The sequence below is a fragment of the Amblyomma mixtum genome, chromosome 3, assembly GCF_055824585.1.
Source record: "Amblyomma mixtum isolate Tamu chromosome 3, ASM5582458v1, whole genome shotgun sequence".
Classification (NCBI taxonomy): domain Eukaryota; kingdom Metazoa; phylum Arthropoda; class Arachnida; order Ixodida; family Ixodidae; genus Amblyomma; species Amblyomma mixtum.
Window position 1 is genome coordinate 206,482,049 of NC_143014.1, and position 26,400 is coordinate 206,508,448.

At 44.9% G+C, this 26,400-nt stretch overlaps 1 protein-coding gene and 1 long non-coding RNA gene across 2 annotated transcripts; one reads left to right on the plus strand and one right to left on the minus strand.

Moving 5' to 3' along the window:
* Positions 1–731: 731 nt before the first annotated feature.
* LOC149353420 (uncharacterized) lies at positions 732–10,466 on the plus strand. Its single transcript, XR_016290977.1, has 3 exons — positions 732–923; positions 5,205–5,345; positions 10,349–10,466. It is a non-coding gene; the product is annotated as an uncharacterized LOC149353420 (long non-coding RNA).
* Positions 10,467–12,255: 1,789 nt separating this feature from the next.
* On the minus strand, positions 12,256–23,037 carry LOC149353421 (uncharacterized). Its single transcript, XM_089582546.1, has 5 exons — positions 22,664–23,037; positions 19,733–19,927; positions 18,121–18,244; positions 15,273–15,467; positions 12,256–12,794 (listed from the first exon to the last, which is right to left on the minus strand). Exons 1-5 carry the CDS (start codon positions 22,697–22,699, stop codon positions 12,715–12,717), a joined length of 630 nt encoding a protein of 209 aa, XP_089438672.1. The 5' UTR covers positions 22,700–23,037; the 3' UTR covers positions 12,256–12,714.
* Positions 23,038–26,400: the final 3,363 nt, after the last annotated feature.

Genomic DNA, 26,400 nt, shown 5'->3' on the forward strand with positions numbered 1-26,400 from the left:
GGCTTGGAGAAGACTTCAAACCCATTCTTACTCGAACCCGTACATTTACGCCCACATCTACCCCGATCTCATAGACCCCACCTGCAAACACTGCGGTAGCACTGCCACCTTCGATCATATGCTATGGGACTGCCCGGAGGATCCTCCTCCGGAAGCTCTTATAGAAGCTCCATCACCAAACGCCTGGGAAGAAGTGCTGCGCAGCCCGGACCCCGCCGTCCAGGCAGGAGCCATGGAGCGCGCCAAAGAGGTCGCCGCCAGCTATCAGCTAACGGCCACCTGGCCCTTCTGCTAAGCATCCAGGAACCCTTCTTTTCCGGCAATGAAGTTTTCTCCCTCTCTCTCCCTCACGGCGCGGTTCAATTGTCCGCCGAGATGTGAGACGGATACCTATCCTCAAAACCATTTTGTTTTTTTCTTTACTACTGCTGCAACAAGAAGTGCCACGTACGTCCGTCGACATTGCAACAACCAAGATACCGTTTCTTTCGTCTTGACATGAGAAGCGCGTGTGGTTTTTCTTTCTCTTCTTTTCCACGATGAAGCGTTGAAAGGAAAGCATCGAGGAATGAAACGCTGAAACCCGCTCAAAACACTAAGCTATACTTTAAATGAGGTGATATATGTTAGCTAATCTTATGTTACAACAGTGCTGAGCAACATTTTAACTTCGATAGTAGTCATAGTTGTCACAGAGCGAGCGCCACTGCACAAGTCGTTGCAGAAGGGATTTTGTGCACCGTGCAGAGCCCACTGTGCGGTCTGTCCCCGGAGCCCACGCGGTGGTTGGAGCGCGCAGCGCGCGACTCGTGATTGGACGTTGTGCCGCTAGATTCTGGTTAGGGCTGTTGAACACCTCCAAGACCATCCATCAATTCGACGTGCCATCGTTTTTGACCCAACAAAAACAACAACACTTCGAGGTAAGCGCTTCTTTATTTTCGTGCTTTGGTACGCAAGCCTTTGCTAAGAGCCCGTTCTACTGTAGTTCGTTTTTGAGGCCTCGGTAGCCTCGGTGCTGTTTTTGAATTGGCCGCTGAAACGGCGATGTTTCGGGCCGTTTGCTCGTGTGCTTGTTTCCGTAGTGGGTGTGGCGCTCAGCGATACTCTTGTACTGATGTGTCCGTTTACGAACCGTTTCCTATGTGGTTGAACTGTGTGGTCGGAATTCGGAGAATTCCAATAGGGCGTGTTTTTCATACCCCAGAGTTTGTAGCATTGGGAAGTTAAACCCGACCTATCATTCCGCGACAGTTTTCAAGGTGGATTTTATTGCTAGCTTTTGTGACAGAGCTTACCCAAGCAAACTGAAGCGAACTGGGCGACGAGTTGACAAGTTTAATTAAGGCGGAAGCCTTTAATGCCTCATTGTTGTAAACGGGAGTTGTCGACAGAAATGTCACGCTTTTCAGTTGGTCGGAACGGTCGTGACGTCAGAGTGCGCGAATTTCAAACGGGGCCAATTGTACTATGACTTGTAACCATACTACCAATAAAGGGATCGTATAGACGCTCCAATAAGTGGGAATGAGTTTAGTTAATTGCTTAATTAACTAAGTAGCCTAAATAACATTTTCTAGTCACAGCAGATAATTAAATAAAACCGAGTAGGAAATTGGTCGTGTTGGGGAATCGAACCAGGGCCTCAGGAGTGCGAGACCAGCACGCTACCACTCCGCCATGCCAGCTCGATGGTTTGGAATGAACAAAGGCGCGTCGAGCTAATACGGTGTCTTCGTTCACTCCCATCTTCCTCCCTTCCCGCTACGGCGAGGTTCAGGTGTCCATCGAGATATGCGAGACAGATGCATTTCCTTTCCTCAAAAACCACTTTACCGACGAGCAAGTGTTGAGCCGAACGGGCGATGGCGTTCTGTGGACTCCCTGGCAGCGTTGCAAGACGCTGTCGCGTTCCACTCTTAGAGGGAATCTTAACATCTTAACCATGCATCAGTGACACAAGCAGCGACACTGTGCTTAATGTTTCGCCTCACCGCACTTTAGGTCAACAAAGTGCCCCCCGGAATTTTTTTATTGTAGTTCGCGTGTATCCAAGCGAGAACGCGCAGGGTGGATGTACAGCCAGGGGTAACGCTTGGAGGTGTATGCCCCCATTTCAAATGTGTATTTCTTGGACTTTTTCGTCCAATAAATGGGGTTCACATCCTTTTCCTACGTCAGATTCCCCGCTTAGACGGAAAGGAGGGCGAAAGACACGAAAAACGCAGTCATCCCTTTTGTTCTGTTTCTCTGTGCAGTGCCACTTAAGTAGCTTTGAGCTTTCTTCATAGTGTTTCACGTACGCTGCCCTGCCACTGCCCGCGGTATTTTGGACGCAACTAAGGTTTTACTCACCTGTTTGGGTTTTCTTTTTGCTTTTCAAGTGTAGCGTAAAAGTGTGGAATCTTGAAGCAAAAGTGTCGGGGATGGATATGATTACTAAGGGATGTGCCCCACTATAAGTAAAATTAATTTCAAATGTCATATCTGACTTGTGCTTCGAAATTGCACTGCACTCAGTCTGTTTTCTTCCTTCATTAAATATTATCCTGGCCTCAAGTATTTTTGCTGCACCCATTGCTTACTATGATTTTTTGGTGCCCTTTCAAAAGGTGGTTGTCACTTGCTTTAGCAAGTTCTAGCTTCCTTCTCTAAAAATGCAAGAAAAGCAAGTAAATAATGTATACATTGTCAAGGACTGGTAGTCTGGCTAGTGCCCTGTCCGGACAGAAAAGTTAACGTCGCTTAATTACTGCGGTTTAACACCATGGCTGCTCTCACTAAAAGCAGAGGTTTCTAAAAGCTAGGAAAGGTTCGTGCCCAGATACCTTGGGCTAGGCTACGCAGTAATGGTGATCAACGGGCTCTTTTCGGTCTTTACGTTCTGGGTTTGAATCAGGTGGGGAGTAAAGAGGTACTTTTAGACCCAATTTTCTCTGCAGCAAATGCATCTTTACTGCCCCACAAAATCTGTGTCCTCAATGAAAGCTGGCCTGACAACTTCAGACGAAATGAGAGAAAAAATTGGCTGTGGTTTAGATCTGTTTAAACCTGGTTCGAAGCGATAGCTTCGTACCTCTGGCTACGTACCACTGGCGTCGTTATTACGACGCCTCTCGAGCCACCTAACGCGCTCCTCCGCTGTCTCCTCAGCTCGACGCCTCTTCAGGGCAGGTCTGGCTTCCGTCACGGACTCATCCTGGGTAAAAGCCCTAATTGCATCCCCTTCGCGGCGTTTCTCCAGGCGTAAGATGCCCTCTTCTGCTGTCTCCTCGGCACGTCGTCTACGCTTGGTTTCATTCAAGCGCGCCACTGCCATAGACGGCCCATAATCCTCCATAATGGCTCGTCTACTGACGAACCAACAGCCTCTATATACACGTACCCCCGCCGGGCGGCTAGATTACGTCATACCAGATAGCGCACCGAACGTTCTTGCCGATGGCGAGCACTACTGTTAGATGACGTCATATCAGATGGCGCGGCGGAGCGCAGGTGCGGCGGTTGCTAGGCAACGGCTCTTGCGGCGGCTCCGACGCAGAGCTGCAGCCACGGGCATACGGCCGAGGTACGACCACGGTTGGCGAGCCGAAGTGGCTGCCGTAGTAGCTGTCGCTTCAGAACAAAACCGCGCAGCAACAAATCTTGATAAGTTTCGTGGTGGTATTTACTCGTATGTCTGTATGAAACTCAGGGATCATTCCAGTACCACCATCTTCAGAACAGCAGTCCAACATCTGCTACTGTGAAGCCGCCCACACCTCACGTAAGACCCCGGTCCAGGGGCATTGCAGGAATAAATAATTAAAAAGAAACTATTGTTCTGTCTCAGTGAACCGGCACTCCAGAAGAATTAAAAAGAAATCCACTCTTAAAGTTAAGTCCAGCTCAAGGAGGAACCGCCACTTATCTGAACCTCTGAATCTGACCCATCTGTTCGAAATTTAATGATAATGAAAATAAAACCGTGCAGCAATAAACCTTTGTGCACTTTGTAATGGTGTATAGTAAAGTCGAATACAACTAGAGAATGAAGCAGCAAATGTCCCTTAAAGGATGCTTTCCAGCGGCATGGGCCTATTGTCAAAGCATTGTGATGCGTTGCCTTGCACCTGCCACGGTCACTACCGGTTATGTGCAATCAGGAGCAACGCAATTGGCCCCGATGGTGTGACAATAGGTCCATGCCGTCGGCTGGAGTTTCCATTTAAGGTGTCCATGCTGCTACATTCTCAAGGTGTATCTGAACGTAGAGCTTGTCTGGCCTAGAACTCTGCGGTATTTATGCCTTTCGTGAGAGACACACAACTGCAGTGCCAGTAAATGTTGTGTTTGGGTGGATTTCCATGCACTATGTTTCTTCTACCCCTCCCTCAGCTGTAGTTTCATGTTTCACAATCAAATCATGCACTCAAAATTGTTTGTCATAATCTCCTTCTAGTATTGGTCACGGTCAACGCCAGTTTTGCATTGCAAAATGGTATGAAAGAATTTAAACCTGTGGATATATTTTCGTCGTTGTGGTGTCCCCCTCTGAAGAAGTCTTTGCCCTAAGGAACTACATTTTGGCTAACTGCACCTAAATGTAGTGGCACGTTCTGGTTATTTCGTACCTCTATATTTCAGTAATATTCAAGGCTATCATGGCATGTATATGTTACAATTTTAAACTGTATTCTAGCATTTACCTACGAAATTTTCTTCTAGTCGGTATTAATTTGCACATGGTGTTTTGCGTTGAAGAGCAGAGATTCCTCTTTCTTGAGGCCTGGATATACTGTTTAGGCGGGAAAATATTTGTTTTGAATTGAAATAACAAGCAGCCCCTTTGATGGTTAATGTGCTGGCTAAAACGGCAGCTTTTTTTCTCAGCATGAAAAAACTGAAAATTGGTTATTCAGGAAAGGAAAATGGCGCAGTAATTGCCTCGCGTCCAGGTGCCCACCTGAACAGCGCCTTAATTGAAGGGAGGAAGGCGGAGAATGAAAGAACAAAGAGAGAAAGTGGTACTGTAGTGGGGGCTCTGGAATAATTTCGAGTACCTATGGATCTTTAACATGCACTGGCATCGTACGGCACATGGGTTCCTTTGCGTTTCACCTCCATCGAAACACGCCATCGCCATTTTCAAACAGGATCAACGATGTGCATATTTCGATCGTAGTCTCCAGAAGTGTGTTCCTCCAACCTACTTCTGCTCGCAGGCAGTCCACCTTCCACTGCTGGCCCCCTCGCCCAGTTGCCCTGCAGGGCTTGTCTGAAGTTACCATGCCAAGGACGAAGAAAGTGGGTCCACAGGAGCTTTCCCTCCATCGCGGCACCGCAGCGGCTCCTCACTCTTTAAGGTAGGAACGGGAAGAGCGAAATGTTGCATTGCCAGAACACAAAAAATGGGTTGGTTTTCTATTCTCCGTGCCCTTTTTTGTTCGCCTTTAGTTCTTGTGCTAGGCATGAATGAAAAGTGTCATTGGTTACCCTTGGTAGGCAGGCTCGTGACTAAACTTCTCTTCTGGCAAATCGAGAGGCAATGGCAGACTGTTCTCAGGTGACTTTGCATTCTCAACTTGCAGAAATATTTTGCCACTAAATATGACGCCACGAAGTGTTGAGCTTCTACGACCTTTAACAATGGAGCAACGTCGCCCTATCTTGTCACATGACATGTTTGATAATGTGACGGGATGGGGCAACACAGCTCCAGTGCTAACATGTTCTTGGAACAGCTGTCGTAAAAATAAGTGCACCCCATGTGGGCTGCAGAGCTTTGTCGGATGGCCCCGGTGAGCCCAACCATTTCAGCGTCTCTGAGAAAAACGTCTTGCTTTTTCACTCTCTGATGCCCTCAAATCAGAAAATAGCCCTTTCTCAACATCCGGTTATCCCAGCTTACATCAGTAGTTAGCTTTTCTTCAGAAGGGTAGAGAGCAGAGCTGGATCAGGCAAGGTCTCTTTTCATTACAACCATAATCTCTCAACACATTCTTGTCCAAAAGGAGATCATACTGCGAGACCACTTCTCAAAACTGTTTACCTTGGCTGTCGACATCATAGCCTACTAGAGCAATCCCCAAAACATGAAGAGCTGCAGTAAGGTGCCTGCATAGCGTGGCCCCTACATGTCCTTAGCTTGAACATTACGGGAGTGTATGGCATTCGGCGTGTACACCGTCCTTGGGATAGCATTTTTACCTACAGAGTGCTTGCAACAACAGCTTGCATTTCAGAGCATTCCCATGTGAGAGCAAATAGAGCCTGTTCCAGTGGTAACTGTATAATTAAATGAAACTAAATAAAAATAGTGCTTATGTATGCTATAAATTTCCTGAAAACTAAAATACATGTGTTCTTTTACTGGTTCTATTTTACTGGTTACAATTCTGAAACAAAGTATGGAAATTGGGAGAAATTCCAGAGGCTTGGAAAAGAGCAGTTATGGTGCCATTCCTGAAGCCTGGAAAGCCACCAACCTCTACTACTAGCTACAGACCCATAGCGCTCACAATTTGTCTCGTCAGATCTTTCGAAGCTATATTCGGTTAATGTTTATCCTCCAATCCCGTGAACTTCTTGACAACCACCAGTGTGGTTATAGAAAAGGTTGTTGAAGAACTGACCATCTCGTGCGCCTTGAAAACACTGTACGAGAAGCATTTATACACAAGCAACACTGCCTGGCAGTATTTTTTCACATGGAAACGTCTTATGACACTACCTGGGTTCACCGCGACCTTAGCAGGCTCAGGCATCCGTGGAAGGATGGTGAACTGCTCGAAAGATTTCCTGTCTAACCATTCATTTCATAAATTCGTTCAACAGAATGGGGTATCGCAGTGGTGTATTTTAAATACTCGCTGTTGGTCGCAAAAATGAATTCCATAGCCAAAGTATTTCCAAAGTCTGTGATGTACTCATTATATGTCGACGACCTTCCAATTGCGTGCACATTATCCGGCTTGTTAAACTGTGAGACACGGATACAAGTTGCATAAAACAGACTAGCGATTTGGGCAGGCAGAAATGGGTTCGACTTCTCCCCACAATACCCAGTAGCCGTTCTTTACTCGCTCGAAAGAGGCTTGCAAAATGAACCCACCCTACGCCGAAATGAAACCATAATACCAATAAAAGAAGAAGATAAATATTTAGGCGCATAACATTCGATAAAAAAGTCACATTCCTGCCGCACTGAAAAAGAAAGCCCCCCAATCCCTAAACATACTGAAAGTGTTCTCAAGAAAGCATTGGGGCTCTGATAGATATCTGCTACACATCTGTAGCTCTATGGTACGTTCCTCATTAGATTATGGGTGCATTGTGTACGGTTCAGCAAAACCATCATATATTAAAAAAATGGATCCAGTACACAAATCAGGCCTACACCTCACATGAGGCACATACGGCAAATCTCCCATAATCAGCCTCTATGCAGAAACCAATTAACCCTCACATGAAATCAGAAGAACTGCTTTAACTTGTGCATATGACTTTAAAGTAAGATCTCCACCAAAACACATCTTCTATCCAGTTGTAATAAAATGTCCTTCTAGAATAATATTCACCAACAAACCTGAAGCAACTCAGCGACTTGTCTTGCGTTACGAAGAGATATGTCAGAATCTCAATATTCAAGACACATTACCTGACATTGCTCAAAGACGAAATCCACTACCTCCATGGTACAATTTTCCTTCAATTTGCGACTTCACTCTGACAGAGGTCCGTAAAAAACAAACTCCGCAACAACACACCATACAACAATTCTTTGCACTCCAATAAAAATACGCTATGTTCACGGAATTTTATACTGATGGTTCAAAAATGAATGTCTAGGTAGGAAGGGCAATGTTTCGATGGAATTCGAAAGAAACAGTAAGACTTCCACAGTGTGCATCCCTTTTCATTGCCGAATGTTAAGCCATTTGTGTAGCTGCAGAAAAATAGTAAACGAGAACCTCACGAACAGCATTTACACAGACTACCTAAGCGTACTTACAGCTCTTCAATCTAGAAAGGCAATCACTCCATTACTTGGTGACATCATACACAGCATATTAATAGCTACAGCTCAAGGACAAAACATAAAACTCTGCTGAGTCCCGAGTCATGTCGGAATACAAGTCAACGAGAGAGCAGATTTGTGCGCTGCTCGAGCTCGTGGCCAGGAAATAAAGGAAGTAAATATGCTCTTTAAGGATTGCGTGAACTTCGTACAACGTAAATTGAGAGAAAAATGTCAGTCGTCTCGGAACAAAGAGGTAAATAACAAACTACAGTTGTTAAAGCCAGTTTTAGGGGAACGGAATTCATGTGTGCACCGGGAACATTTCAAGGAAGTCATTCTCTGCCGTCCTCGAATAGAGCACACACACCTTAGGCACAACTTCAAACCTGTTTTCGAAGAATGCGGAGATGAACTTACAGTTACATCATCTTATTTTGTTGTGTGAAACCGAAAAAAAGCTAAGAAAAAGCACTTTATTAAGTTTAATAACAAATACATTGTTTGATCCAACAGTGCTTTTAGGATATAATGAAATCGTTGACACGTCTTGCGCTTTTAGCTTCATAAGATAAGCAGGATTTCTCGAGAAACTTTAAATTCTGACCAACAACTTTTTTGTTTTGTAGACCACAGCCACTTTCTCTTTCCTGAGGACGCTGAGCTCTTTATATGGTTCTTAGGGAGCCTCGACAGCCTTGCCCAGCCAAGGATATCGACTGAGGTTACCCAACCCTCCTTAAAGCTTTTACTAGTCGCCATTTCTGAATTTCTTTTTCTATGCGATCACTAGGTAGCATTAATGTTTAAAGCCTTCTACACCACTGGTGATTTTTAGCATCTGTATGCAATACACCGAAAATCTTTTCTTATATACCTTGTGCTTGGCGCATGGTGGTCTTAATCTCTATGTGCCATAAAACATAAACGCTACACCTCTTCCTTTCTTGTTTCTTTCACTCCCTCCTCCATCTTTTCCAGCACGGTTGAAGTGTACACTTAGAAATGGCAGTTCCTGCAGCTTTCCTTCCTTCAAAACAATATTACCGTGATTGAGTTAGCGTACCTTTCTTGTTTGTAATAGGCTCTTCCTGATTGGGTTTTCTTCAGCCATTTCTAGGTGCCAAAGTTGCTCAGTAGGAAGATGGCAGCGTAGGCTGCATTGAAAAAACAGAGCAAGCAGCCTCCTGCCAGTTCACTATTAACTTGCAATTAGGCTACTGGTTATTGCAAAAATCCCAGTCGAACACAAAAAGTTCATTACAGCACATATATGGAAAAGAAGACGACTGTTGTTTATCATATTTGTCCTTTTACGCACTCCCTTTATTCATTTTTTTTTGTGACGGGAAGACTGAAAAACTGTTTGGGACAGCACGATGCCAGACTTAATGAGGGATTTAAAATCCGCTAGAACAAAGCGATAAAGCAGTTCAAAATGAACTATTGTTTGCTTCGGAGGAATACTCTGAGCCAAGAGCACCTTGAATACCACTGCTGTATAGTCTTTCCATAGCGGGCGGTTGCATTTGTCGGCGCTCGTTCCAGAAATATCGCGCTGTATAAATAAGTGAATGTGCAGCTGGCACGAATGCAAAGACAGTGTTTCACTAATAGAGCGTCCTTTGCATTTCTTGGCAGGGAAATGTGGTGTCGCTCCCTGTACACAGTTGCAGTCATCGTCATCTGTGCACTGCTAGGGGAATTCCCTGCTTTGCCCTGGAGCATTTACTTTCATGCGCCCACGGATAGGATAGGATAGGATAACTTTGTTTGCCTCTAGCACAAGTGTTTTTTTATGTGGTCAGATGAGTACGGACAATTAACAAGCTGTTGGCACTGACGTAGGAAGACAGAGGAAACTATTTGCAGATACCCCAACGGCTGAATTTGCTATAGTGTGACCGCCCCTTTTGTGCCTGTGATATTAGGCATGCCAGATACTAGAACCTTGCGGTACAGTGGGTGAACGAGAGGGGAAGGAGAAAATAGTCTGTCCAAGTTACCACCGATAAAAATTTTCTTGGCGCATTTAGATGTTACTGCAGGATTAGAGTTTTTTCGCAGCATAACTATATTTCAAAATTGGTTGCTTGATGGGCAAGCAATGTATACAAATACTGCTCAGCCACTCGGAACATCTACAAAGTGCTGGAAGTGAGTTTTTCGGATGCTCTGAAATTGGCTTAATATCGTAGCTTGGCAGTAGCACCAGAGCGTTCAGGCATTGTTTGCTGAAGTTTTCTGACTTAAAAATGCAACATGTTGTGCGATATCGTACAGTCCAAAACATTTTTTTTTTAACTTTTCTTTTGGGGCTGCGGCCATTTTCTGTTTGCACGCGTCCAGGTTGAAGCCAAATGCCCCTCGTCAGGCCCGCCAGAGGAAGACGCTTGTTTCCCCTTCGGGCAGCCCGGTCAAAGTTGATCCTGCGGAGACTCCCGTTCATGTGCACATCAAGAACAAAAAGTGGGCAGCTGTAGCTTTAGGCTCTTGCTCAAGCATGGAGGAATGTATGTGGATGTGTGCAGCCTCCTATAAATATATTTTAGTTAACTGACGGGCTGATCTGGCATTGAAAGCATTGTATTGCTTGCACTGCCACCTGCATGCAACCTGCATTGTTCATTAAAGTATAGGAGAGCCCTAGAAAGCAGTGAGTCTTTCAGACGGTTTTCTACGAGTCTTCATGGCGACCTGTGAACCTTGCAAATAATCCTCTTTAGATGATTGCTGCTGCTTTTATCTGGAATGACACACAGGGCCATAAATTGGCTTCTCTTGTCAATGTGTCCAAAAATTTTTGCTACAGGTTTTTAAGTCAGAAAAGTCTTGTACGGGAAAGTCGACCTTCAAAGAGTGAACTCTAGAGCTAGTTGGTATTTTGACATCACATTCCTCTTATTTAGCGCAACCTACAGGGCAGCAGAAGGCTAACACCGGCGCTTTATGTTCGTCTTCTTTCTCTGTTGTCCTGTCCATTGTGCTAAATAAGATGAATGTGATGTCACTCTTTAAGTAAGCGGCAGGTAAACAACCCCTGGCAATTTGCAGTGTGCACTTCATTTTGCCCCTTTGTCTCCCAGATTTTGACTTTGGCAGGTTGCCAGGTATATGCTGATGTTTACGTGCATGAATTATCCTTCGTTTGTCATTCTCTCCATCTTCTGGAACCCTAAAATGGTGCGCGTGAATTTCACACCTGCACGTGTTAATTTCACGACCACGGTCCCGACATTGTGAAGATAGCATCCACAGCTTGACACAGTGAACACCACTGCATGCAGATGTTGTTCCAAGTGTTTGTAGATTTCACAGTTTGTATGCAAAGGCCTTACAACCAAGCAGATAAACATTCACTTGGTGCGTCTGTTTTCTTTTTTTATTTCATTTTTTACTGTGCAAGGACATTCACATCCACATTTAAATAAAAGGAATGATTACAGTGCACGTTGTGATTCGCACTGCTGTTTAAGCCACTCTGCTTTGGCATAGTTTCATGGTCCCGAATGTGGAGGCTGATCGCCTAAAGTGCATTTCCTTCTTGAAGGGGAAAGCAAGCACAGCCATTCATTTTGCAGCGAGAGCTGTCAGTGTGTCTATTCGAGAGTTCTCGACGTCGTCCGTGCAGTAATACGATTAAGACAGTGCAGAGAAGGGGAACAAAGCGGTCAGGGCTGAAAAGAGTATGATGGGTGGCGAGAGGAGCAAGCGGATGAGATGCATGTCACGTCACATCGTGAATTGACCCACTTGAGTAGTAGCACCCTTCAGTGAAACTGTTGCGATTCCATGGAGATACTGGGCCCTTTAAACAGCCTTTTGTGGCAGGCACGAAGTTATGAATGGAAGCGCAAGACAGCCGACGAGTAGCGGCATCTGCAGTGGCTACAGAGATGAAAGGTTGCGAACACAAAGACCCAGATGCAATACACCAGTCTTCCCTGCCCATAGCCGACATGCAACACTGGTAGCTCTTGGCATTACAAATCGTAAATGTCTCTTGAATGTATGTCCGGCCTTTATTTTCATTTTCTTGTTAATGTGATGTTACTCACCTTTTATTCTTGCTGTCTTTCCGGTTGTTTTGAAAATTGTTTTCCTTCCGAGGGTCAGTCTACTCTTAACATAAAGCACTCGTGTCTGTTCAGGTGGTCCAGCTGGCCTGTGATCCAAGCAACGACACATCACTGGAGGAGAACTACACTGCTATCGAGAAGCTGTGCCAGCAGTAAAGCCAGGATTTGTTCAAGAGCTTGTCTTGTCGGTGACCTTCTCTTTATTGGGCACAAAGAAGGGACTGTTATTCATGCACATTTTAATATGCGGAAGTATCTTACATGACTGTGTGCACTGCTCGAGGTGCAGGTATTTTAGAACAAGTGCTTTTTAATTTCTGTTACTTTTGGACCGTGCCTCCATGCCGCAGTAAAACCTGCAGAAACCCGCGCTTTGGCCCACACTGAAAGTATCGTACAGTAAGATAATCTAGCGGTCACGAGATAAAAGACCTTGAATCATTTTTGTACGAAGGATAGGCATGAAAGGAACCATTTTATAGCAGTACCTGTGATGGAAGAGCTCCATGATTAAGGGTTTCAGAATGTACAAAATTTGGAATAATTTTCTGGTAGTAATAATTGAATTTGATTCGCGCCACATTTTTCTGTTCGAAACTTTGGAATGTCTGGACATTGGGAAAGGTCTTGTCCACCTCAGAGGCGCGGCGGCTCCTTGCCCTCTTCTTTGTTCTCAGGCGAATGCCTCTGCATCTCACTGCCATTAGGGATGGGAGCTGCAAAACACAAAGTGCTATTGCTAAATGCTGCTTTGAAAGAGCATCAACAAATAAGGCTCACAAAAGGCATGCACAGCACTGCTGCTGTAGCAGTTGCAATGCCAGATTTAATTTTTTTGTTGTTGTTGAGACAGTAAAAAAAATGCTAGCATTGCATGTATGTTTACTTTTTTCACTGTTGTGGAAAACAAAACAAAAAAAAGGTATGTTTCCTCGTGTAACTTGCGCACTGGTTTTCTTAAAATTAAGGCTTCAAAAAGGGGTGTGGTGCGCAAATTACGCTGAGATTATGTGAATACATCCTAAAAACTCTACAAAGATCATAATGTGGAATGTATATGGTACATTGCCGCATATAAGTCGTCGCATACCCCTGGTCCAACATCATGTTATATACAGTTCACCCATGTGATGGCATGATGGCGTATGTGCGGCTCAAAGCAATAAACGTGGAATGATACAATTGCAAAGCCAGCAGTCAGAAGCAAATGGAGATACAAGGCAATAAAACGGCGCCCTCATGTGCGGCTCGGCTCAGTAGCGGCAAATAGAATAGCCAACAGTTCGGTGGTTTCGGACTCGAGCGCGATGCACGCTTCGGAGGTTAGCGGAAAAGTTTGCTTTCCCATCCATCTGTACAAAAAAGACTGCCAACGCGAGCAAGCAGGGCAAACAGCGCGCAATTGACTTTTTTCTTACTGGAAGCAATCTACAAATGCATTCCAACCTCTTTTTTTTTACACCACTCACTCGCCTTTCGCCGATCTTCCCAAGCCTGTCCTACGCGCATCTGCGTGCTTGCGTAGCAGGGAGCACAAAATATGCGAGTAAAACATTTTTATCTCAAAAATCCGAGTAAAAATTTGGGGGTGCAAATTCATCTCATGCACACAAAAATAAGTTCGAAGGCTGAGCTCCGTATACGCGACACTACATCGCCGCTGCAGAGAAAATATTTCTTTTGCCCTGGCTATGAGGCAAACCCACAGAATGTTAAATGAGAGAACAGGTTACGAGCATGTTTCCTAGCTGTAGTGCGTAGGCACTGAAACCACTGTGCATGTGTCTGGTGCACGTTGCTTTCGCTTGCTTGGAGGTTGCCCACTAAGCAACGGACTGAATGCTGGCGGTTGTCGCCACGACACTTCGCTCTCTTTTTTTACATACATACATACACATATTCTTTATTTCTCTAAAAGAGAAAAAGGCCCCTGGGCAAAAAGCTACTTCAGAGTAGCTTGACTAGGCCCGGGGCCCTTATGTACACAGCACTCACTCTTGAACAGCACAATAAGCATTTTCAAAATCACGTATTTTTTTTAACACACAACACCATTACATAAAATAAAAAGAGTGCAATGAAGCTTTGTCAGGCTCATCAGAGCTGTGTCGACTTTGTGCAAAAATGGCGATTGGAACTTGGGGGAGTCTACCTACATGTCGTGCGAGACCTATCCATGCAACTTCAGACTGGTGTTCTTAATTGCATCGTTGTGCAGCTGTTGCTTTTAAGTGGTGTTACGACCCAACCTTCGAAGCTTCAGACCGTTTCCTCATCCCGGACAAGCCCCCCCAGGGAGACGCAACAACTGGCTACGCTACCCGAGCCATAACAACTGGTTGGCAGCGTTAAGCTGTTACGACCCAACCTTCGAAGTTTCAGACAGTTTCCTCATCCCGGACAAGCCCCCCCAGGGAGACGCAACAACTGGCCACGCTACCCGAGCCATAACAACTGGTTGGCAGCGTTAAGCTGCTACGACCCAACCTTCGAAGCTTCAGACCGTTTCCTCATCCCGGACAAGCCCCCCCAGGGAGACGCAAAAACTGGCCACGCTACCCGAGCCATAACAACTGGTTGGCAGCGTTAAGCTGTTACGACCCAACCTTCGAAGCTTCAGACCGTTTCCTCATCCCGGACAAGCCCCCCCAGGGAGACGCAACAACTGGCTACGCTACCCGAGCCATAACAACTGGTTGGCAGCGTTAAGCTGTTACGACCCAACCTTTGAAGCTTCAGACCGTTTCCTCATCCCGGACAAGCCCCCCCAGGGAGACGCAACAACTGGCCACGCTACCCGAGCCATAACAGTGGCGACTCCGTGGACACCTACCTGCTAGGCGTATGCACACGTCCTTTTTTTTTTAAGCGGACTACTTCAGTACAAAACGGAGTGCAGTGCTGTGGCAATCAATGCTGCCAAAAGTGACCAACCATGCTAGTATTTTAGAAACTACAGTAAGGGAAAAATGGCAAGAATGTGACCCGACTGCACCCTGTATCAAACCAAGCAATAATTTATACAGTTTCACAGGCGGCGTCTACTGAATTCACTGGTGGACTTAGCTAGCCGTCAACATGCTGTATGTGAAATGCTTTGGAATACTGCCAGCAAAACAGGTACCATTCAGAATGTGGACCCACTTCTGAATATTGTTTCCAAAAGCTGTAGCTGGCAATGTTGAGTAGCTTACCGGCACAGAGCCTTGAATTTTTTTTGGCACGCTGGCACTCCCCGATGTAGACCAAGGAATCTTCCTTGGAGGCCTGCTCTGCTGAGAATTCACCCCTGTGAAATCTAATCCTTGGCTCCCCAAAATGCATCCTGTCTGCATCCATCAAAACGGATCCACGCCTTGCATTGTCACGCTCGGAGAACCTGTTGTTTTCTGCACAGATGTGAAAACACCCACAAATTGCACTGCCACCAAGCTGCATGCTGGCAACAACAAATGGCTACCTGGAAACACGTCATACCACAACCCACCACTGTACACTGATAAGGAAGCTGGTTTCACTGAAAACAGAGCTGTTACAATTCGGAGAAGAGCAACAGCTGGAAGAGCAGCATCACCACCACTGGCTGTTTCCACAACTACACTACACTGACATAACAAAGGATGACATGGCTCAATATTATGTAACTTTTGTGCAACTACTGCCAGTGCAATTTCACTGCACAAGAAAGACAATGACTAGACGTGGAAAAGTCAATGAAGCAAACAAGATGCATGACATCGTCACAGTAATGAATAGATTCAGCAGCAGTGTAGCAAGAACCGTTTTTGCAGCTCTGAGCCGCGTTTAATTTAAAGCTGGCAAGGAACGACTGAGATTAGGCACCAAAGCAACTGGAACAAAGTACAAAGATTTGTGGCAATATTTGTAACATTTAACACACTGGGTGACGCTTGTCTCTTGTCCAGCAGTCTTTTATAGTGATTCAAAGCAAACACTGAATTGCTGGCTGATACAAATAATAGCACAGCATTTTGAAGTTGCTTGATGAAAGCAAAACCCTAACTGTGTTTGCACGGTTGCATGTAATTCAACTGGTGGACACACTAGTGCTTTGACAAGCTTCTGCCTCATTAAACACTACAGTGAAACCTCATTGATACGATTTTTAAGAAACTGCGGGAAAAAACGTATTATCCAGGAAAACGTATGATCCATACCGCCTAATTTTGAGAAATGTAACTGTTGAATGAGGTACAAAGACATTTATCGACAGTTTTACTTATAGTAGGATAAAAGTTAAAAAAACAGCAGTTGCTAACACTGGGTTGCAGTCCGCGGTGTCTTGTATTACTCCGCTGGCCAATCGCAACTGTAAACGAAACCAATTTTTTAATGTTTGACTATATCAAACAATCGACGTATCAAATTTCTAGAGTTCATAATTTTTTTCTTGTGCTAAGCTTCTTGTTTACATAACAAGAAACATTTAAGCAACGGACTACTTCTTCGTCATGGAGGAATTCTGTACGCGGATGCTGAATGTGGGCGGAGCTTCACTGCAGACTTAAGTTATATCCGACTATAGTAAAAATGTAGAATAGCAATTCTTGGCACAAGACCTCAACCTCAACAGATCCTTTTCTAGTGCTCGCAGAATTCAGACTGCATTCGCACCATCTTAAGCATGGAAGGAACTTCGTAACGCATCCGGTCCGCCAATGGCTATGGTGAAAGTAACCAAAATATCATTTTCAGATGCTTCGCCCCTTTACACGTCAGTATAGTGGAGAAGCCACTGTGGCAGCTGATTGTTGCAGAGCTTCTAAGCGCATTGCTGTAGTTCGTAGATACTTCACCACCTTGCCCTTATGCACCCACGAAGAAACATCCGCGTCTCTTCATGTCGCAGCCTGGTCTGGTGTAGGAGACAGTGCAAGTTTTTTTTTTTTTTTTATAACACCCTAGAATTACAAAACAAGCAGAATCCGCATTCTGTTATCACTACCAAGTTTTGCTGGTCTATTTAATCTTGGTGGGTCTTGGGACATCCTTCACTGGAGTTGCCTCGAAAGCTCTTCCTGTAATTTTATCACCGCTTGCAAGCTAGCTAGCTAGAAGGTACAGTGACATGCCTGATGCAGCGCATGCGACATTTGCAAGGCTTAGCTCGCTATCTGTCATCACACTATCCTTTTTATCTCCTCTTGAAGAATGCACTCAGATGCAAACACTCATATGCTTACATGGCAAAAGCTGGTCACTGGTAACCACAAAAATACCGTATGTACTTGCTATTATATAATAAACCCACTTTTTACCAAGAAAAGTCGACATCAATTTGCAGTGAGGGTTCACCAAGCGGAAGAAAATGAAAATTGACAGATTTTTATGCAATAGTTGGAAGTTTCATCTGTCTGTCCACGTGTTTCAATCTATCCAACGTCAACAAAACTGAGCGGTCGACAAGTTGCATCCTTGAGTTCGTGTTGCCTGTGTTTAGCACTGTTTGTTTCAAAAGGTGCATACTGCATCATGGCGCAATAGCTGGCTGTGCTGGCTTTATCTCACTGAGACTGGCAGAGATAAACTGAACATGCTGTACGCCAGGCGTGAAGGTCAGGTGTGCACTTTTTATGAGACATTTAAAAAAGTAAATTACGGTTATACGGTTAAAAGTAATTACGGTTATAAATTCTGCAAACAGGCCAAAAGAAAGCCTCTAGCTCTCTAACTTTCGCAGGTTTTATCCAAGCTGCTTTGAGTTCAGCAAGTGGCAAAGGCAATTTACTCAGATTAAAATGGCAAAACATGGCGCATGTATGCACCTGAAGTAACCGATAAGCTGGTCCTGCAGACGCTGGGAGCAAATTCCAATGACTCCATCCGGTCAGCTGTGATGTTGCTTTTCATAATAAGCATGCACCGGTCTTTACCATGGCTGCAGTAAGCATGTTCAACCGCAGTTGTGGGCGTTTTGGCACCAAGCAGGGTTTAATGACAAGCATGCAGCAACGAACATAGTACTGCCCGATACTGGCAAGAAATTGTGAGGTAGAAAAAGTTGCTCCCAGTTGGACTCACCTTTCCCGCCATAACGGCTGCCTTCACTGTTGCGGTCATGGTGAGTGTCCCTGTGCCGTTGTTGTTGGAAGTCAACGGTGGCACTTTTGATGGCATCCTCAAAGCCCCTAGGCAGACAGTGGGCCTGTGGACAATGTATGAGTGGTGTGCTTAGAACAAGTGCACCTTCAGATGCTGTTGGTGAGATGCTCATCAGGGTCACAGAGATGTTGGACAGTGATGATTATATAAGTAATGCGCTTAGAATAATTTCAGCAGAAGACATGAGATGCTGGATGCCAGCAGCAAGTTCTCAAAGACAATGATGGGGTATCTTGCCCCATCATGTTTTCTGGAACACCAGTACGCTGGCCTCGCAAGAAGGGCAGGCAAAGTCATGCTATGGCGCAGTGCAAGCAGACCTACTGGGCCTGTTAAAACTGACATCTTCTCAATCTAAAATGAAAAATGGAGCAACTTGCTACGTTCACAAGATTGTACACGAAGTTCTGCAGATGACTAAGCAGGCTGCTATTGCTGACGGCTCAGGACAACCTTCGTCCTACATCAAATATTTATGAATGATGTCACACGTTGTTCCTTGTCCTCCAGCACTAAACAAACATCCATAATAAAAATGCTGCCATGATTAATCATGTAGGAAACGCATGATGTCTGCATCTTATGCTTAAAAGGTATGATGTGATGATTTCAAGTCAACGGCCACCTGAGTGAACGCGAGCTAAATGAACCTCGCATTAATGGAAATGCCTGAAAGAGACATGGCTCTGAAATTTCCAAAAATGGCCCCCAAAAAAATTGACTTTTTTTTACAATTGTTTTGTCTGCTTTATGCCTCTTTTTTTTTTTTAATGCTGTCCCGAAGTCTCATTAAGGCCCCGTCACACCAGGCAGATGTGACACCGGCGCGACATCAGTGGGCTGGTCAGCCGATCCTGTCTCTGGTGCACTGGTCTGTCACACCAGACCAGCGATGATGCCAGCACAACCAAAGACCATGTATCAGTGTAGTGTGGCAGATTTTCAGGCCAGTAAGGCCGACGAAACCGATTGGCGAATGATCGCCCGACCGGTTCTCGGTCGGCGAGCGAAAACTTCACCCCTGCGAGGGGATGGCCTGCGTAGCTGCGATTCTCTCTGCTTTATCCGTACTAAAAATAAGCAACACAAGTGGCTGCATTTGCTATGTTCACATCTGAACACTCGCCATAATGAACTTTTGCCAAATTCTTAATTTCAGTTGATGCTGGCCCCCATCCATGACAAGTAGGCCTAGCAAGTCCACAGGATTCGTGTGAGCAATTTTAGCGATTGTGGAGAGCAAATTGGCAAGTTTCAGAAACGGTAAATGGTCGTCGGGTGTAGTATTGGTTACAAAGCCCTGAAATCAACAATTGCTTGAGAGTGACATTGTTCGTTTAAAACCAGGCGGACTTTTTTTTTTTCCAACCTCTAGTTACAACAGATAGTGTCTGTTTACATTTATCACCAGCTTCAAAACTCCATGTTTCACTCAAGTAAATATGGTACAACCTATTAAGTTCTGTGCAGAAAGAACTGGGTTGTGACCACATTCAATGGGAAACTGCACTTGCAAGTGGCGACAACATACCGGTGGCAGGTAGCCAAGTTCCGTCTCATTGCAGTTACGGTCCAAGGTTAGGAAGAAATTCACGCCCGAGTAAAACTTCATCAGCATTTGCCCGAGGCTGGCCTGAGCAAGCTCCCTGAGAAAGACCACGTCTTTCACCAGTGCATCAATCTGCAGCAGTGAGAATGGCCGATGGTTCCAGGCAAGCAAGTCGCCCTGTGAACGAAGCCAGCAGCAGCAATGTCAGACTAGTCAAGTGAGCCGCTGCGCTTTCACAGCAGTTGACAGCTCAATCGTGACTGGCACGCCAAATCACTGTCTTTACCCTCAGCCTTTCATTCTGGTTCACACTATGCAGATGCCTGTAAAGAGGAGACTGCAGTCATATGCAGGCTTGTGTAAAAAGGCATTGTGCAAGAGAGAGAGAAAGGAGGAAAATCAATCAAATACGAGGAGGTTTCAACCTCCAAGGCTAGGAGTCGGCCAGGGATCCCTGGGGCCTTGGCGGCTGCCTGGGCTTGTTGGATGACTCTTCTGTGCTTATCTGTGTCTGAGCTGAGCATCAGAGCCTCCCATGTTTCTTCATTTCTAATGGTCCCTGAATTGTTTTCCAAGTGCGTGCATGTCCATATCACGTGGATCATGTTTGCCTGTCCCTTGCAAAGTTTTTTTTTTTTTGTTGTGAAAAAACATTAACTGGTACGAATAGCAAAACAGAATAAATTATTTTAGGCTGATTTTGGACATCTGCAGACTTGCGAACCATTCAAATTAGAATTTTAGCAGAAGCATACCTTTCTGGAAACAATAAGCGATTTTTTTCTGATGCTGTGCTAGTCTCGAATGTAACCTTTTCATATGGTTTTGCCAACACTTGTAGGTTCAATAATTTGAATTTTAATATAAACTAGTTCACCAACTGAATACAATATACTTGCCTTAAACTAGTAATACTACATCAGTCTTGCACGTGGAAAATGTGTGAGTCGTTATTACACTTTGCTCCAAATTAAGTAAAATACCCTGTACGATCTAAAAGAACAAGCTAGATTTGAGTACTTTCAATACACAACTCATTGTTGGCTGCACACTTAAAAAGGAACAGGCTCAGCACAAGAATGTTCGGTGCTGCCTTTGACAGAACCATTACCGCTTCCAAACAAAAAAGGATGACTTGGTTTCACTGTTGGAACTTGAATATTGTGGTTGCACTCGGGATAACTGCCGATACTGAGCTCAAAGCTCGAAAGACGCATCAGGACAAAAGGCTACGGCTGACAACATTCAACGATTTTACCAGCTGATAAACAGATGCTTCATGCCTTCACAGCTTGCCCTCATTCTCTGTGAGACATCTGCAAATGTTTATAACAATAAAAATGCCATACCAACTTCTTTACATCTTTGCCCGACTTTTATATGAAGTCGCTGATTTTGATAGGTCCTCTCGACTATCACCCTATCCTATCAGCCCATTCCTGATTGAGTTTCTTCATCCTTAGACGAGTACAGAACACGTGCACTCCCAAATAAAAAGGGGCAAAAATCTCATCAAACTGGCTGTGGCAGGATTTTTGTTCTTGTTCCAGTATTTACGGTATAAACGCGTGTAAGGGGCGCACCTCGTTTCCTGAAGGAAATATTAAAAAAAGAAAAGAACAGTGTAAGGGTTGCACCCAAACTTTTCACGACCCACGCGGGAACAGCCAGTATCGCCAGCTCTAGCTTTTTGTTCGCACTAAATTTTGGTGAGTGCTCCATTTCCCAATATACTAGCAACCACAAAAATCCAGGCACAGTGGCTTGTGAACCAAAAGGACACTCAACTGACCATAGCTTCCAATGGCTACCGATTCCTCGTGCACATAAGATATCTATCTCTCTTGGCAGAGTAACACACAACACAAACACCAATAGATGCAGCCAAATAGAGAAACACTTTCTGGCAGCACCTCCATTGACCACAATCCCTCGCATTAAGAAAAAAAAGAAAATGAAATGCCCATGACATCATCTTCCTATGTCCTTGTCTTTTGCTTCAACTACCTGTCTGTGCATAGGCTATGCAATAAAGCCAGAGAAAAGCTGACACGCAATTCCTAGTTAAACCACTGCCACACAATATAGCCTGACACAAAAGTTTCAATGCCACCTTGCATCCAGGGTGGGTATGAGGCAGCAACCAGGGTTGGTACGAGGCAGACCTGTATGTGACATGTTACAAGCAATTGATTACTTGTCATAAATTACATTTTCTTCGATACAACTTCCAAAACCTGAGCTTGGTGGCAAACACTGGTGTAGCATGGAATTCCGTAGCGTTAAGAGTGGCAATGGATGAACTGTGGTCGAGCCGTGCCCACGAGGATGTCTGCAATGTATATTTGACTAGCCCCCAAGTTCTCCGCTTCACATTTCATATTTGAGGCCGCCGTGCTGGCCCAGAGGTTATGGCGCTTGGCTGTTGACCCGTAAAATGTGGGTTCAATCTCGGCTATGGTGGTCGAATTTCGATGGAGGCGAAATTCTAGAGGCCTATGTAGAGTGCGACGTCAGTGCATGTTAAAGAACCACAGGCAGTTTAAATCTCCGGAGCTCTTCAATACGTTGTCCCACATAGCCCTAGTCACTTTGAGACCTTAAACCCCTGTAAACCAAACCATTTCATGTTCACCACGAAGACACAACAGAATGTCGGGGAGAGTGAGCCTGGGTGGTCTTTATCTTTTCAGAGCTTGAATAAGGGAGAAGCGCAGAGCTTTGTGTACCTTTGAGGTGGTTCGCAAAGTCTTCGTATGTTAAACTAAAGCCCTTTTCTCCGAAACTTACATCAAGATATTCTTCAGTTTCACTACTGATGTGTTCACAAAGAATTTGCCACAAGGCGACTGCCACACGTGCCTAGAGCCAGTATCACCAGTATGACCAGCAGGTTTATTTAAAAGCACTGACTGCCTGGCACCCTTTCCTCGAGCGTGTATACTTCATCTGCAGAGGGTTGAATTTGAGGTGGCTCTTGAGGCAGCTCCAGATGCCCTGCACAAGGCCTGGAAACTGGTAAGAGCCAGCATCCACACTCGTGTTATGTTGGACGATGACGTCGGCCACCTGGGAAAAGAAAACAGCACACCATAACTCTAGTTATGACTCCTGAGACTCCTACGAAGCAAGGGCAAACGGGTGTTCAAGGAATGCCTAGTTCAACATCACAGTGTTAGTATCTTCAAACTCGGCACCTGGTCAGCTTTCTGCACAAGCTGTCGCAGGTCTATGCGACTCGACCCATGCCTATGCCTCGTTACAACAAAACAGGTCACTGAACATAGCAGACGAGGGTCTCAGAAGAAAACCTATGCCTCATGCCATAGTCAGTGCTCAGTAATACAGTAAAAGCTTGTTAATTTGAACCCCGTTACTTCGAAAATCTGGGTAATTTGAATTGCTGCCGTGGTCCCAGTCAGTGGCCATGTAAGTCTATGGTGTCACACACTCACTAATTTGGACGCTACAGGTATCGCACCCATAAATTCGAACGGGCTTCCAAAGGGTCCTCGGGACATGTCCACATGTGCTTGACACAGCAAGCAATCGTCCAAGTAACTCAACTCACACCTGAATTCCATGCTCCAGAGTTGCTCGCGTACCTCTGACGTGCCCACAACAGCAGGCATGACGATGAACGGTCGGCCCAATATCTCACCGCATAGTTTCAGTTTCAACTTCTCTGAGATTTGAGCTAGCCCACATCAGCCAGCCACCTGAGCTCAGCTGCACGCCATTCGGGTGCTGACTGGCGTGTCTCGTTAGTCTTTTCTACCCGCATTTCTTCCTCGTCGCTTCGCTTTGGCAGCACTGAGTGTTTTCATCTGCGTGGTTCTTCCGTTATTTCATAGCCGAAACTGTGTGCCTGTCATGTGCCATTTGCACTTTGTGCGGTGAAGCTTCATCACATGCGACACGGCTGCTTGTGAGGAGTGCGACGCACTAGCAGCAGAGCTCCACATCTCAAAACAGAGTCGAACCCGACTATATATCAAACTCGGCTAGGTCGAATTATTTTTTCTATCGAATAATTTCTGAGCACTGTAAAGCTACAATGTGAATGTATAGGAAAACGTATGGCTACATAGCACAAAAATTAGCCCTCACATCTGATAGATCGAACTTTGGGCAACACAACATCATTAATCACAAAACTCCCTTTACTCAATGCCGTAGCAGGCATTTAGGGTATGATTAATATTAGTAAATAAACCGTGGTACAGCACAGGATGTAATGCAGACTTGCCATTGTGTCGAACACATTGTCCAGGCTAACTTGGTGATTATGGTAAAGGTAGTCTGACAAATGCCGGCAGCCATGGATCACCTGCAACAGCAAATGGTACGACCGCAATGCAATTCTACGCCAGCGCCACTTGAAAGACTTCGTCAAGCAAGCAAGCAAAGAAAAGAAAAATCCAGAAGACTGGTGAGGAACGTGCACTGGAGACAGCGACAGTGAGGACGAGAAATAAAAAGACATTTTGGCTATGCGTGCACAACAAAACACACTGCACAAACGCAAATCACTGATGACTTCCTTTTCTTTGTTAATAGGAACCCAAAACCACTTCTCAGCTCAGCCCTGCGAATATGCAGAAAGCTACTTGAGCAAGTGTTGCCCACTTGCGCAATGCTCCCAACGTACAACATATCATGGTGTGCCCTTTTCCCATAACCTTTATCAAAGGCTTATCTTTAAACACACACCCCTCTCCTTTCAAACAATGGAAGGAATGGCAATTTACTGTTTCTCAATGATGTGACAGGTGCTAACCTACTGCAAAAGAAAAAAAAAAGACTAACACTACTGTGCAGAATTCAGAGAGAGCAAGTGCAAACATTGCCTGCTTTTTTAAAATCTTTGTCGATTTCATCCTTTCCATAGCTACATGTGGTCCATGTGTCCACCCACTCTACATATATTACTCCTGTCACATGGACATTTCGGATACCCTCGAACTGACTGTCTATCGACTTAAAGGCCAACTGAGTGCTGCTACACAGGTAGCTCCATCAAGTCAACGAACTGCCGCAGAACTATACTGAGATCTCTGGGGCCTTCGAAAAACATGGGACATTAAAGTAAGCAACTTATTTTGCAGAAAAAAGGACAGGCCGGGCTACAAAACAGTGCAGCAAGCATAATACTATTGTTGCCAGTGGTACAAAAACAACCAACACCAGCTTCTTCAAAAGTGCACGAATGCTACTACAGTTTGTCCAAGACAGCAAAGTTCATTTTAAGAGTGATTTATGTTAATATAATGAATAGATATTTTGCTTTCAACCTTTTCAGGTTAAATTTGTAAGCTGATTACTGGCCTTAGCTAGCAAGCCTGCAAAATTATTGGTGGTGATGTTGGTCCTGCAACGCAGTGGTGGAACTGGCAACTGGCTTCTTGTAGCAGCTTTTGTAGCAGAAGAAATCACAGTTTGTAGCAGCAATTTTAAGTTTTGTAGCAGGAAAAATGGCATTTTGTAGCAGTATTCGAGCTTTTGTAGCACAAAAAAAAAAGCTTCGTACCAAAATTTCATGCCACAAAACAGTTATTTTAAATAAAGAAGCATTGTTGTATTTCTGGAACAGGCATTTGCTCAGACGTTTTCAGCAACCACAGATATGCAAGACCAAGCTTCAATCCCAACTGCAGTTTAAAGTGCTTGCTTCCTTAAAAAGAGCCGAAAATAAGTAAAACAGCAGGTTCTCCTAAAAACACAGCCGTTTATATTCAGAAGAGCGACATAACGAGATGCTCAACAGAACTATAAAAAATGATACCGTTCTTAAAACAAACTTTCAGGTACTATTTCTTCCCTTTTCTTGATGACTCCAGCTTAGACAGTGCCGCTGCGAGCTTTTCCTGTCCATTCTACAGAAGGGCTTGTCAACTCTCAACGTCTGCAAAATTTTTAGACTTGACGCCTTTTGTGAAAAGCAGCTCAGCATTGGTGATCATATTCCTGGCCAGTCTGATCTCTTCTTGTACCTTCTCTTCATTCTGATCTCTTTTCTGGGTGTCTTTGTCCTGTACATCACAGTCTTGTTTCGCTTGTTTTGCACGGGCCGCGGGAGCTGTATCCAATTTGAGTGAATGCAAAAGACGCGCCCATGTTAAACAACTCCAGGTGGTTAAATTCCAATGGCACCAATAGCTTTCTTCTTTCACTCCCTTCTCCAACAACTCTTCTACCACGCTTCTGTCATCAACACGCTAGCCACCTAGAGCGAATTCGAAGCCAGCGGTTTGCTTCAGTAGCACCCACTGCAGTCACACAGACATTTTCTGCCCGATATAAGTTAGTCATAAGTTTTGTTAACTTTCAGCTTTGACAAAGACATCGAAAACGTGAAGTGTCCATCCACACAGGCAGTGCGCTTGGTCCCTTTGTTCACCTTCGATTGCAAAGCAGCGATGGCGATGTGGCTGCCGGCAGACATCAGTTTTGGTTTCACGGAAATGAGTTTCGGTTTCGTTCTCGGCAGAATTATTGGAGTTATTCAGAGATATTTCGGCGCAGGCGTGGCGCACAAGTCGGCAAGAAACCGATTTTGTAGCAGCATGTAGCAGGATTTCCCATTTGGCGCAGTTTGGCACAATTGGCGCAGCAGTTCCACCACTGCGCAACGCCCTGGTGTGAGATGA